General features: G+C 37.7%; 1 protein-coding gene across 2 annotated transcripts; it reads right to left on the reverse strand.

The window, feature by feature from the left end:
• Positions 1-118: 118 nt before the first annotated feature.
• On the reverse strand, positions 119-15,000 carry LOC121315569 (solute carrier family 35 member F6-like). Of its 2 annotated transcripts, XM_041249773.1 has the most exons (7): positions 14,808-14,866; positions 10,136-10,263; positions 8,403-8,475; positions 7,155-7,326; positions 3,921-4,136; positions 3,314-3,424; positions 119-2,832 (listed from the first exon to the last, which is right to left on the reverse strand). In XM_041249773.1, exons 4-7 carry the CDS (start codon positions 7,315-7,317, stop codon positions 2,369-2,371), a joined length of 954 nt encoding a protein of 317 aa, XP_041105707.1. In that variant the 5' UTR covers positions 7,318-7,326; positions 8,403-8,475; positions 10,136-10,263; positions 14,808-14,866; the 3' UTR covers positions 119-2,368. The 2 variants fall into 2 exon arrangements, with proteins under 2 accessions (XP_041105707.1, XP_041105706.1); XM_041249772.1 differs by lacking the exon at positions 10,136-10,263 and having other exon boundaries at positions 14,808-15,000.
• Between the last annotated feature and the right edge of the window lie 316 nt (positions 15,001-15,316).

Genomic DNA, 15,316 nt, shown 5'->3' on the forward strand with positions numbered 1-15,316 from the left:
GCCCTCTGAGTTGACTTATGTTAGACATAAACATGTTAAATATGGAGTAGCCCTGAAATACTGAACATGTAAGAGTTTATATTAAGGTGTTGCTAGTGACCTGATATTCCCTTTAAGTCAAAATTAGATTTTTTATTAAAACACAAATGAGTCTATTTTTAGGTTGTAAACAGCAGATCTAAATACTGTTCCTCTTTAACTCTGTATTAATACTGCTGCTGTTTTACTGTATAACAATAAAGGAGAGCAGAACATCATGTTTATACATTTTAGGGTGGTGTTATTAAGATTTGCCACTTTTTAGATAATTTAAATAGATCCCAAGGAGGGTTATTCAGTTGATCTAAGCAGTGGCACAAATACTGCCACTAATAAAAACCACACAGCTAACAGGGCATATTAGCCTCCTCGGCGTATTTCTCTTTGTAAAACATTTGAAAGTTTGGGGGGGGGGGGTTCTATATTAATGATTTAAACGACAGTAGTATTTAGATCCACATCTATTAAGATCAACTGAATAGTCCCCCAAATTGTATATTGTTATATTAGGATATTACAGGTAATAATAATAACAATAAAAAGGATTTCAGTTATTATAAAGAACATTGTAGATAACGTAAAGATTGTGCATTTCCTGATAATCGCTGATATTAAATATTTTGGGTATGAGCCATAAACAAACTTTTTAGAAATATAAACAAATATAAAACTACACAAATAAATATTATATTGTACTTGGAAACTTAACATTTACAAAATCTAGTAAAAACAACCTGTGCTTAAAAGTCACATAAAAAAGCAGCTTCAGTCTTTTTGTCAAAAAAATGTGAAAGAGAACTTGCTGACATAACAAAAAAATAAATATAGACTCCATCCCTTGACATAGAATTTAAAAAATAAATTGAAAAAGAATGCCTCAGCATCAATTCTACAAGTCAACAGAGGCTGCACATTAGTGGTAGGCTTGTATATGAAATACTTATCTTTTTGCAACTTGTAACATTTTTTGAATAATATACTGTAGGAGGTAATAAGCTGCAAATAATATAGTAATTATATTGTGTGTATTATACACACATAGATAGATGCTCATTCTAAGATAGGAAATTGACTACATAGGGCTAAAAAAAACATATGTACAGCTAAATCAATACTGTTAGAAGATACAGTTTCTTCATCTCCCTCAGTCATCCTGCAACTCTCAACAATCTATTCTTTCAGTGTGCAGGCGCTGTTATTGTGGTATGTGAAAAAATTATAAGGCAGAAAGGGGTGCAAATGCACCCCAAAAATGTATCATTATTCCAGTTTCCCATAGCCATCGAGCCAAACTGTAGGTACTGTGCTGTGTGCAAACCAGCAGATGATGGTAGCACTTTTAAACAGACAGCATATAACGCAGATACAGCAGGTATCAGGCTATTTAGAGATTTGTCAATAATAAAACTGCATGGAGGAAAAAGCATACCCTTGTCATCAACCCAGATGGTCCACGCAGCCATCGATGTCAGTGTCGCAAAATTTTCACTGTGCTAAAACAGTAAGAGTTACAGAGTTGTCAAGTAAGTTGTGGATTTTCTGTTTGTCAGTTACCTTTCATCTAAAACATACAGTAAATGTAAACCTACATGCAACACTTTATTTATGGTCATCTTTATGCCCTCCATCTTAGGGGGAAAAAAAGGTACTTCTAAAACATAGCTATAATGTATCACTTAAAAAACAAAGATTACAGGTCATTTTTGGATCCATGGTTTCACCTTACTTTCAGTACCATAATTATCTATGGTGTACAGTACCATAATTGAATGTGCTTAATAACACATTCATTTTTCTAAACATGTTTCACACCTTTGCTCTTCTGCTACCATGGTATATGTACACCACAGTAAATGTTTATGAGGGATCTAAGCATTAAAAACTTTGGGCAGCCGGGGATAAGTCTAGGCCAGTCCTTGTCTGTAATTAAATCAACAAGCTCACAAATAGTGTTTTTAATCTGTGAACTATGAAACTTTGTATTCATGGCATGCTATTTAGACAATGCACATGCACTATAAATACTATTTTAATCTCACAACAGGCATTACAGCATTTAAGCTTAAAGGTACCTGAGTTAGCTAATGTGTAAAATTGTGATAGATTCGTGGCATATTTACATATGGAAAATGTGTCTGGAAGGTTAATTTTAAATGGTTTTTAGCGAAAATAAAAAGATATGTAAAGTGTGTAACGTGATTTTCTTTCTAAAAAAAAAAAAAATAACATATTCACCGAAACATAAAAATTAACCATAAAAAAGTTGAATTAATGATATAAATTAATTGGGAATTAGGAATATATTTATGTACACCCAAATGTAAGTATCCTAATTAACAGAAGCTGTGCTTCCTGACAAGAGCCCTTCTTCATCTGAGCTCTGGCCCAGGAACCGAGTGCAGCATTGGATCTTTTCCATTACAGGTTTGTGGAGTCCATTGTACAGGGCGGCCCCTACAAGTAAGATAATGAAGCCCAGGACCTGCAGTCCATGGAACCTCTCCCAGCCCACAGCCAGGCTCACTGCCCAGATGACCACAGTACGCAGGCTGTCCAGCACCATGCGCGTGGTTGCACTGATCTCTTTGGTGACGCTGATCCCGGCAAAGTTGAAGAAGGCAATGCTGATGATGTTGCCCAGCAGAGCCAGGACGATCATGGGCTGGTTGCCAATCTGACAGAAAGCATCCAGGGAATCTTCCAGGACCTGCCGAGGGTTGTTGCCAAAGTGACCCGCGGGAATGTAGTACATGGGGATGAGCAGGAGCGACAGGGTGACAAAGCCAAAAAAACCTGACAGACAAAACAGAGGAAAAGGGTTAATCCTTTTATTAGTATAACTTCGTTTATTAGCTAATTTTGTTACAGTGTATCTGGTAAATCACTAATTCTTAAACACAATACAGTCATTTTACAGTTAGCCCATCATCCCTACAGTTTTTTAATAATAATAATAATATAATAATAATAATAATAATAATAATAATAATGCATCATAGTGTCTATCATGTCTAAAAATGACATTAGGTACACCAGATTGTAACCATTAACCTGTTGTCTGTACCACTCTGATCCTACCTGAAACTAAAACTATTAGACTGTGCTAATCTTATTTTAATCTTAGTTCAATCAAACTAATTTGCTTCTTGCTTTTACTGTTCTAATGTTTTACACCTTGACCTGAACTGAAGAATACACAGTTCAAAGAATAAATGTCAAATACAAACATCAGGTACCTGACACTCTATAACAACATTTTTCATGGAGACTGTACCTTCTGTGCCCACAGCCCGCAGAGGGTGGACGTCATGCTTGTAAACAAATTTCTCCTCCAGGACCATCTGGACGGCAACTATGACCTGTGCCATTATAATAAGGAGGTCACCTGTATACCAAATGAGAAAAATTTTAAAACACTCCTTATATAACTGATGAACAATATCAATATAATACAAAAAGTTGGTCTGTTTCATTCTTCATTTATGTGCACATTGTATTTTTAATAAATCACTGAGGTGTTTTTTTTTTTTATTTTCTTAAAGTTGACATTCCAACCAGGCTCAATGTTAAGAGGCTGTCACTTCATTGACTTCTTATTCACATTATTCACAGAATTAATTTAATCATTAATGCTACATTAAGACAAACTGGAGGCTCCCGATAAAAATCTCCACCTTTTCATCAGTTAATTACATAAAGCTATTGGTTTTATTTATGTTTTGATTTTTTACAAAGCTAGTAATCAATTTGGCAAACTCAGATTTTATATACATTTTATTACCTGTATTATTATAATTTAACCATAAAATTGTGTTAATCTTTTCATTTGTTTTGGACATTTTAGCATTAGTGTATGACCAGAATCATTCTCAAGCTGGTACCTGTAATGACTTCGCTGAGCTTGTGTTGTTCATCTTTTTCTCCACTTACAAAGTCTGCCAGGCCGACCACCAGCAGACCAGTGATGGTGATAAAGATTCCAATCCATTGGCTGACCATCAGCTTCCGTCCCAGGAACGCCACGGACAACAACCCAGTGAAGACAATCACTGCTCCCCGCAGCATCTGGAAACTTGAGGCACTGGTCATGTTGAGAGCTGAAAAAAATTACATTTAGGATAATTGTCAATTTACAATAAAATAAATAAACCAATGAACAAACAATAAGACTGTAAACAAAAACTGCTGTTTAATCAATTCCTGTATTGTTTCTATAGAATTACCTTTTCCTTGCATCATGTTAAAGGATTGCCTGGTTTCACATGTTACATTTTCTTTCGGTTTCAAGGCTGGTCTATATAAAGCAGGGGTGTCAAACATACAGCCCCCAGAGCGATGTCGTAATTTATTCAATAGGATACCAGACCTGTCAACTCTCCCTTATTTGCTGGGTCTCTTACGTTTTTTGGACACTTCCCCTGGACAACTACTGGGACAGATTTTCTCCCGTATTGTGCTCAAAACTCTACTGTTAAACCCCTTTATGTCAGCAAACTACTTTCTGCAAATGTAATGTACTGTCTGTGGTTACTGCAATCGCCGTCTGTACCTAGCAGGCTTTCAGACCCAGGGGAGCCCTGTGCAGGCATGCATTCAGTGTGCGAGGCAATTTCACATACTTGATCATCTACAATGGCTTATTGTGCGATAAGTCCTCGTGGTAAAAAAAAAAACTAAAATATTGAATTTTCAAGCTTCTTGGGCAACAACCTATTCTCACATAATCCGAAGCAATGGTTGAAAAAGGCATAATTTCTGTAAACTACGCAGGACAGTGGGAGCAAGAATGATGTTTGTGTTAAGCACGAGAGACCACAAAAACACCAAAAATCCAGTGATGCTCAGAAAACCAGCGCTTCAATAACAGTTTTCATTGCCAAAGGAAAAACGGTAGATCAAATAAGTTACATATAGTTGTAGTCAAAAGTTTACATAACCCAATGGAAATTTATAATTTCTAGAAATTTCTCTAAACCAAATAATTTTAGGAAAAATCATTTGTAGCAAAAGTTTTGCTTTTGTGGAAGAGGAAAACAAGTTACAAGAAATAGATGTCTACAATTATTTAATTCAGCAATCTTTTTGCAAAACTCAATAAATGCTAATTAAAAAGTATCCATACCCTTAGATGCTATGATAGTATTGTCTACAAGGTTCTAGAAATTTCAATATGATAATGCAGAACTTAATTCTAGAAAAGTCTAGAAAATGATGGGTTGTAGGTGAACATTCTTGAAGAGCATAACAGGGTTAGGCATACGATGATTGCTGTCATTACCAATAGGTCATTATGGGGAAAGGTAGAGCTATCTGAAGACCTTAGGCAGAAAATTATTTATTGTGATAAAGCTGGAGATGGATTCAAGAAGATTTCCAAGCATTTGTGTATCCCAATTGCAACTATTGTTTCTATTACAAAGAAGTACAAGACTCATGGTACTGTCACAACGCTCCCTCAGACTGGAAGAAAGAAGGTTCTTTCACCAAGAACAAGTGAGGAAGGTTAATAACAATCTGAGATTGACTGCCAAAGATATTCAAAGTGAATTGGCTCCAAGTGGGACTGGGGTTTCCATTTCAACCATAGGTCGAGTGTTGCATGGTAAAACCACTCTTAGAAAAATGTCACAAGAACAATCACTTCAAGTTTGCAAAACGGCATTTGAATGATGGATATGATTTCTGGTCAAAGGTTTTGTGGAGTAATGAAACAAAAATTGAGCTATTTGGCCATGCTGATAGTCGTTACGTTTGGAGAAAGTCTGGTGAGGCGTACAAAGAAAAGAAGACCATACCTACTGTCAAGCATGGAGGTGGTAATATCCTTCATGGGGCTGTTTTTCCTCTAATGGCCAATCATCCTCTACAAAACTTGGTTTAAAGTGCAACTGGACGTTCCAACACGATAACGATCCAAAGCACACATCAAAATCTACTTCAGAATGGTTAAAGAAGAATCAAATCAAGGTTCTGGAATGGCCTAGTCAAAGTCCCAGTCTAAATCCAATTGGTATGAGTTGAAGAAGTCTGTGCACAAGAGAAGTCCTCGGAATTTGAATGAACTGGAACAATTTTTAAGTTAAGTAATTTTTTACTTAACACTCACTAAAAGATGAAGACAAAGAATATTAGTGACTGCTACTGCTGTACCTGGGACTTGAACCAGTGGATCAACATCTGGAGTAAATGACTGGGCTGAGGATATCTTAAGTATAGAGTTAAGTAAGTTGAGATCAAAATTTAGATTTGTTGATTGATGGAGAAAGTTTGCTGCTTCTCAGGACACACTATTTCAGTAGCATTTAGCAGCATTTCTTCAAAAACAGCTGTTTCGTGGGCAATCACATAGCTCACCATAACAGCAACATCACTTACTTTACAAGATTTAGTAAACATTGATTGATGCTTTTTCAATAACTGTGTTAATTCAGAGTATCTTCATATAACTTTCCTGTATATTTACCATATTCCTTACCATGATTGGCTTCATAATGTCTTTTAATGTTGTATTCTTTCACAACAGCCACATGTTGCTAACACAGTAAGCACGCTGGTTTTCCACTCCACGTCCACAAAGAAAACCGAAATTCCCCATTTCTCTTGAAACACACGGCACTCTTGTTCCCCCTTTCTCTTCATGGATTAAGACATGAGGACACTTGTCACTACAGAACTTACCAATCAGAACTAAAACCCTTTTTCTTGTATCACTGGTGTCATAACTCGAACCAGCTGACGCACTGTTGTCTCACCCACATGGTTGCCGATTCACAGCAACACTGTAATTTGTGTTGCATGTGTTCTAAGAGTGAGTGAAATAATCAAAATATGTGCTATTTAGGGGAATGTAAATATGCTACGTTTGATAATTGTTGTTAAATACGATAATTGTGATGTTTTGGGTTCATCTTTGTGTTTTTATAACTGTCACTTGGCCTTCACCAAGCGCCAGGGTATCGAATCAGGCCCCCCCATACGAAACAAGTTTGACACCCCTGGCCATAAACCTTTCTTATACTTTTTGGAGCAGCGGCACACCACAAAGTACTATGTAGCATTGCCATTTCTCTAATAATAATAATAATAATAATAATAATAATAATAAAACAACATACCGACATACATGATGCAGGTTGCTGTCATGTCGCACATGGCTGGCGGGAAGAAGAAGAGGGGGTTGAAGGTCTGGCCCGTGTTCATCTTCGGTTCTGGGCTTCTTCTGTCATGACAGAGGAGAATGTGGAACAGCACCAGGCAGCTGAGCTCCCCGAGAAACATGCCCACCGCCTGCAGGGAACAAGATAGGTGACAGTGATGCTAGGGCTGGGCATGAACCGTATGACATGGACCACAGAAAACAGTTTGCTGTTACAACTCTGCTCAGGAAGTTGTTAGTTGAAAGTTATTTTATTAGGTATCAATTTAAATAATGTCTTCAACTCCATATAGAATTTCACAATGACCAATACCTGAACCTATAAAACTGACAGAACACAAAGCCACTTAGTCGCTTGGAACTTGGTTTCAAGGGAGACTTGGGGTTTGATACAGCAAAGTTGCCTCAAACTAAGTCCCCCAGGACCAGGTTTCAAGCCCCTGCTCCTGAAAAAGTGGCTTTGTGTTCCCTCAGCTTAAGAATACCTGAATGTATAATATCTGAATGTGTGTTTTAGTTATTTTCTAATACGTTTTCTAATTAATAATCATTGTAAAATTATAATTTTATCCACATTGCTCTGATGATGACAACTTTATGTACTAAAGGGCATTTACAGTAGATTTCTACATAAAAAAACTACAGTAATGCAATGGAAGTTTTTTTTTAAATTTCCAGTCTGTGCCTTGTACTCTTTCTGCTTGCTGTTCTCCTGTTTCTCTTTGGAACTGCTTCCTTCATTTTGAAGTCCCTTTGATGGCAACTTCCTTCTTTCTGCCTCATGCTAGAACACCATCCCTCAATTATGCAATTTATTTATTTGTTCAGGACAAAACACCTGGAGATGCATCATCTCATTTACAAGGAGGATCTGGAGGACTACAGGGTTCACGCAACAAACATCCACACAATGGCATATAGCATAGCCAGGATATTGCCATTTTCATTACGCTTTCCCACGGGGTTGAAAACCAAGTAATTTGGGTACTTTTAAACAGGAACCTACGTTATAATTTCACAAGTAGATGCAGAACTTCACCAAGCATGCACAGTATCCACTCAACTGCATTTACCTTGCCAAATACCTTTATACAGTAAGCAACTGAGGGACTACTTCAGTCCGGCCTTAAGATTCACTTATAACCCAAACCCTAAGCCTAGACAAGTCAGGTGTCAGGTTAATGTCATTAGCACCGCATGTGGTTACCTGGAGGAAAGGGTGCGAGAAGGAGTGTTCTGCAGATCCTTTGCATCCTGGCGCAGAGAAGTTGTCTGCCCATCTAGATAAAAAGAAACAAAAAACAATACATAAGGAACTGATACAAATACATAGCAATAAAAACAAAAATGATGTTGTCTGAAGAAACTATTAGAACTTGATCTGTATGACTAAGTGTCCCACCATGACATCACTGATAAGAGTGGAATAGTTTAGAACAAGAACAAACATGTTCAAAAACAAACAATGCATCTCTTTTTTGTCACAAAAGAGAGCTTGTACCTCACAGGTGCACACATTAATTCCCTGTTTTGCAATACACAAGTAGACATGCTGGACTCACATTCTCTACTACAATAATACCTGTGGCCACAGCTCAAACATGCTTGGACAATTTTAAGTCAATTTATTGAAGATCTTTTGAGGCAGTAGGTACATATTTACAAACGATACAAAATTCAAATCAGTCTCCCTGTAGAACTGAATGCCAAACAATATCAACAAAACCCAATATAACTGTGTTCGTGTGCAAAATCAGACACAGTATTGTGCATAAAAACATTGTGGCCCCTACTTCTACAGTATACATTTCATGTGTACAAAAACAATTTGCACAAATTTATGTCTTCTGTTGCTTAATCAGAAAACTACAGAAGTGTATAAATTGATTTCCTGCATGGAAGATAAGTATATACCGCAGAAACCTGCCCTCCAGTTCCCAATTTGCTGTTTTATAAGTTTGTTTGATAGGAGACATCTGAACACAGGTTTTAATTGGAGGGGTCCAGAGAGTTTTTTTCATCAAACGAGACAAGCCTCCGGTACACATACTAGCAATGGCAGATGACGTAGTCTGATCCCTGGTTTTAATTGGAGGAGCAACTGAAACCCTCCTGCCTCCTGCTGAAGCGCTGCTTTACAGTGCATGCGCAATTAATTATGAAGACGATTTTGACCAGAATAAAAAAGAAATCCATCATAACAGTAAGAAAAATAAAAAAAAAAAAAAAAAAAACATCTGAGACGGTCGACAAAAAATAAACTGCGAAGGTTTCATTTCCACAAGGAACTTGAAAGCCGTTTATTCTGCAGGGATGGCGTGACGCGATGAAGAAATATTTGCTCTAATCAACAACTGGGTCAACGATTCAATCCAGAGAAGCTTGGATGAAAGCGACTGTAACAAGCAAGTCCTCTTAAAAAGATGAAAAGGTGGTCATGTGAACGTTGCTGCTTCCAGGGCATTGCGTACCAGCCTTGTGTCCTTGCTTCTGTCACCTAGGTCAACTCTGCTTCTTCAAAAAGCTGTGTGAAATCGCTCAGCCAACCCGCATTACGACCCGGGTAGAGCATGCCAGTGTGAAGGGGTGTTTTCACTAAGTGGTTTCTGTCATTTGCTAATCTTAAAAACAATGCGTCTCCAGGCAGAATGTACCCATTTTCTGAAACAAGTTTTGTTTACAGTACTGTAGTGACTATATCTTCCTTACAGGGAGAGGAAAGCAAACAGTTTTGTTCAAGGAATGTACAGCTACAATTTTGTTTTGCATGTTTTATCATCGTCTGCTATTCATGATTTACAGGAATTGAGATGGTTTAACAATGGTAATGAAAAGGAATACATAGTTGTAAATTAAATAAGGGTGTTTAAAATATTAATGGTGCCCCTATCAAAACCTTTATAGTTGTTTTAAATGATACACAGTTTAGCGGGCCTCTACCTCAATGCCTCCAGTCACTTGCACTGCAGGACAGGTTTGTGAGGGCGGGTATCACAAGACTAGGGCTCCTGATGGCACTGGGGCTTTCTCGCTGGCTCACTGCAGCCGAATTGGCAGGAAGGCTGGCGCTGCAAGAGGCAGGTAGAGAAGGTGCTGAGGGAGGTGAGGGGTTGTCTGTCACCAGGGCTCAGGGAAACCCTGAGAGATGAGGCAGCACAGGGGGAGGAGAACCGGGACAAGACACTGCTTTCCCAGAGCTGTTGGTGTCTCCCACAGAGGAGGAGGAGCAGGGGGAAGAAGAAGAAAGATTTTAAAAATGCAGAAAATGAAACATCTGCATTTTAAGTTTTAATGTAAAGACCTATACAAGTTACTGTCCTCTGTTTTATTAGCTCTTTTTTTCCAGGTAATCTAAAAACTTCAATGTCCACCGCAGACTTTACCCCTTCTATCTGCACATCTCCCCATACACTTGCCACCGTCTGATTCTGTCTGGTCCCTCTCCCCCCATTCCCTGTCTGCGCTCTCATTGTCATTAGTTTTACTGTTTATACCATTCTTTGCTTCCCCCACGCCCACACCACTCTCAGAATTAATTTGTTTTACTTTCACTGTAGCTTCGCTATTTTGGTTTGGCTTTCCGCCCCCCAACAGCGTCACTGCCTGCCTCCTGTATCCGTGGTGTCTGGAGTTCAGCTGCCCCACCATCACCAGCCTGCTCTCCCTCCCTGCTGCCCGCAGGTACTGATCCGCCAGTGAGTCCAGCACCAGCCAGTCCTGGATGCTGCTTATCAGCAGTCTCGTCTCCATTACTCCCGTCCCGCTCCCTACTCTCTTTCTTGGGACAGTTTTTCACAATGTGACCTTCAGTCCCACATATGAAACACTTCATCGAGTTGGAGGTTGCATAAATGACATAATCCCTGCCATCCACCTTAAACTTAATCGTAATGTTAAGATCCTCATCAATGTTTTTTAAAATCATAAACAACCGCATTCTGAATGAAATTACATGTTTCAGATGTGGTGACTTGCAGCCTAAAGGGATTCTCATCAGCCCGGACATGAGCTGCCCATATCTAGCCAGCTCCCTCTCTATCACATCATATTTCAGGAGAGGGGAAACATTAGAGAGGGTGATTTTCCTAGCAGGGACAGCTAAAGGAATTACTGGGAGAAAAGTATTATTGACAACAACCCCCTTTTCTACAACCATAGATACTAGCTCAACTGTACCTAAAAAAACTACAATAGACCCGGTCAAGCAAGAAGTTGATTTTACGTTGTCACAGCCAACTACATCCCCAATAGCTAGCAAACATTCCTCCAAAGGGATAAAACCCTCAGCAAAAACTTTAACTCCATGTCGGCCGGTTAACCTTCCAAAAGAAAAGTTTGGAGCGTCAGCTCAGCACAGTAGAACTGTTCAACAGTTTACAACAATAAATGTAAAACAGTATAAAGAAAAGAAAATACTGACAAACCTGCCAGCAGCGCTCACGCACATCCCACCACTTCACTCCGCACTCACTCTGCCAGGCAAAACAAGTTTTACTGGAGTGTGTCTCTTCAGGAATTCAGGTAGATAAACAATGTACACCTCCCGACAGTAATCAGAAAGTGATCTCAAACCCAAGAGCACTAAGACCGCTTGAAAATACCTTTGAGAAAGACTCCATTTAGAAGTGTAAAAACTTATCAGGATGTTAACCAGAAATTACAGGTATGTGATTTAAATAGTTGTAGCAATGCGTGGGGGCTTTTAAGAAGCCCAAACAGTATGAAAAAATCTGTGTGTGACCATATATTGAGTAACAAAACAACTGTTTATCACAGTAACTTTTTTCAGACTCATTTTTCAAAGGCACTCTAAATGTAAAACATGCTGTAATATGATTCCACAATTTGGGAAGCCATGCAAGCTTGTTTAGACTTTGGCCTGATAAATCTGTCAATTGTAGCTAAACTGCTTGTCAGCTGAGTGGCTACTTTCCATAGACATGAAACAAGATATCAAAACCAGATGCCTTTATTGAAGCTTTGAGTTTATTGTAGTATAAAAGTAGCGCTTTGCCTGTCCAGACTATATAAAAGCAAAAGCCACCAACACACCCATGGATATATTGCTATATTTCACAGAAAGGCTTTACAGTACTCAAGGTCGTAGCCAGCTTTGAGGCACCTGAGGCTTGTACTAATAATTAATTATTTATTTAGGTCCTTTTACACATTATTTTGCTGCAAATAAAAGTACATTTCATTCCTTTTTGCATCTGAAGTAAGTGGAATACTTGAAGGTTTATTTCAGACAGTGCGTGATGTCGAGGGTTGTGTCGAGTTCATTGGGCTGTTGTTTGCAAGGAGCCTCGCAGCTGGCCAATCACATTAGTAGAAGTCAAATGCATATTCACGAGTATAAATCAGAATACAGTCAAACAACCTATCAAATTGACTTGTCAGCCGAAAAGCTGGAGCTGCAACCCTCATTGGTTATGATGTGCTTGTCAGCTGTCAACCCGCTTAAACAAAGTTTATTGTTGAATGTGATTTTATAATTAAAAGCAAACAAAACATTATGTATGCAAGTCTTCTCAGTAACCGTGCATAATGTTCAACTTAAATGAGACAGCAGTAATCAAAAAAGTTTTGAATCTGATCAACGTTTATATGACATTTTTTGCATAGCTGTTAAGGTATAGAAGATATTAGATAGAAGCCTACTCCCATACCAGAAAAAATATTTAAAGAAATGGTCCTCTAATTAAGTGATCATTTTCAGATATTCTAATCTTAATCTGCACTTTTTCAGAATCCTCTGCATTTCTCTTTGCATCCTGCAATTCTACGATAAACTTTACAAGTGTATCTCTATACTGCACTAAGGTCATACTTATTCAAGTTTATGTGTGACATATAAAATGGTGTCCTCAGGATGTCTTAGAAGATTGACAATTTTGTTCTGTGTTATGTTTAATCTTCAAAATGCTTTGTTTGCTTCAAACTGTCACTGTACATAACAAACTAAAAACTCTTCTGAATTCACTGCCTATTTCCTGTCAACTATTGATATTCCTGCAGTCAGAGGAACGAACCAGATGTATGAATGAAACCACTGAATGACCATTTTCAAGTGTCTAGAACACTGAAACAGCAAACCATTCTTTCTGCTGTATCTCTGTATTATTATTATTATTATTATTATTATTATTATTATTATTATTATTATTACTGGAGCAGGAAAAACACTCTAGGCATACATATAAAATATGAGCTCAAATGGCAGTCTGTGCTAGATACACACATGCATGGCTTGCAATAAACTTGCAATTAAAAATACCACGTTGTGTTTTTTATCATATAAAAAAAGCAATTAGTTACTATTTCTTTCAAGTAAAGTGTATTCCTCAAGAATTTAGCAGCCAGCCACCACTGCTTTAAACTTAGGTAAAGTAGAATCACTAAAACCGGAGCATTTGGAACGCAGCCAAGTTACGCGACATTGACTAAAACAGGTTCATACTAAATCTACATGTAAATCCTTCGGCAATACTTTTAAAACGGAGTCAGTTTGTGAGTATCAAAACTGAGTCAGTGTGTCAGTATCTCGAGGTTAGTTTCTAAACTGCTGATACATCATTAACTTGTCAGGTCACGAGAGCTGGCGGAACCGAATATTCATTTTCTGTAGAGACAACGGTGTTCCCTCATACAGCAAATACAGTCTGGGATATGTAGTTTCATAAATGCCAATTCTCCAATATACCCAGTACACAAACAGAGCATTAAAAACTACAAAACTCAGAATTCACCCCGAGGTCTTAAAATATGTTTCCAGGAAGTCAATTTAAACTGCACACTTGTTATTTACTTGAATAAGGCAGGCAGGCAGGCAAATTAATTGAATACATAAATAATAAAATACATTATAACGTAAGTTTGCAGGCACAGTAAGATCAATGTAAAAACAACAATAACCTATGTTCATTATTTGGTGCTCCATGAACATCGTGCAAGAGCTGCTTTTAGTGTACCCAGACACGGCTTCTCAAACCCGTTCCTGGGGACCCCCTATATCGGCTGGTGTTCATTCGAACTAACCTCTCAATCACTTAATTAGACCCTTAATTGAACTGTGATAATGTGTTTAATTAGAGCTTTTTACTTGTTTTCAGCTCTTAAACAGTTGCAGATTTTAAGTTAGCTATCACATTTTGAACTTGAACTCTGAAACAGTTTAAGAGCTGAAAACAAGGTCTAATTAAGCAAAATATTACTTCAATTAATAGGTTTAGGTAAGCGATTGACAGCTCAGTTGGAATGAAAACCAGACGACACAGGGGTTCCACAGGACTGTGGTTATATTATTATTATTATTATTATATTATTATTATTATTATTATTATTATTATTACTAGTAGTCGTCGTCGTCGTTGTATAGTAAACCGATTGTTAAATTTGTAGCCCATCCTTATAATATACACATTTTTTGCTTACCCCTTTTTAATTGAGGTAACCTGTACATAATTAACCTTTACAATGCAAAACAGTGCATTTGAATCTGGTAACGCCTAGAAAATGCAATTGGACAAATGGACAATAAACCACTGTCATTTCGAGCATATGTTGAAGCACATCAAGTGAATTTCTCTCACTACATTGTTTTGTCTCTTACTTGGCTGATAATGTGTTAATGGAGCCTGTGATGAGCATCATTCCAGCGAGAAGGAGTTGGTATTTCGTCCAAGCCATGGTGAAGAATTCAAGACAACAAAGAAATAGAATAGCTGTAGTGGCTTTCGCTTTAGCGCAGATCTATTTCTGGACTATGTTTTTGAGTACAGAACTGACTGTACATTCCTTCCTGTATAAAATCACATGACTGCCTGACGTGTGTCAGCTGGGAATCTATGCTTGTACTGTACTAATACATTCAAATCTATGACGCGCTGTTAAAGAAAACAGTTAAAAATAAATAAATAAATAAATAAATAAATAAACCTTAGAACCACAACAATAATGGGAGCTTGATGCTAAAGAAACGCTGTCTGGTGAGAATTGATATAGAGTTTGGAGTAACATAAAACGTTCTTCTCCTAATGCAAAATGAAGGTCAATTCAGTTTAAATTAATACATTAAGTATAGTATACCCCTGAATAATGTATACTTGTGGCTTAAGTGAT

Source organism: Polyodon spathula, chromosome 5 (genome assembly GCF_017654505.1).
Source record: "Polyodon spathula isolate WHYD16114869_AA chromosome 5, ASM1765450v1, whole genome shotgun sequence".
NCBI lineage: Eukaryota > Metazoa > Chordata > Actinopteri > Acipenseriformes > Polyodontidae > Polyodon > Polyodon spathula.

Excerpts from the sequence above, each read along its gene's own strand:
- LOC121315569 (XM_041249772.1), bottom strand. The coding sequence starts at position 14,884 with ATGGCTTGGACGAAATACCAACTCCTTCTCGCTGGAATGATGCTCATC. Across the intron at positions 8,476-14,807 it reads ATTAACACATTATCAGCCAA|ATGGGCAGACAACTTCTCTG; the intron begins GTAAGAGACAAA and ends CTTTTTATCTAG. Across the intron at positions 4,137-7,154 it reads AACCTGCATCATGTATGTCG|CTCTCAACATGACCAGTGCC; the intron begins GTATGTTGTTTT and ends AATTTTTTTCAG.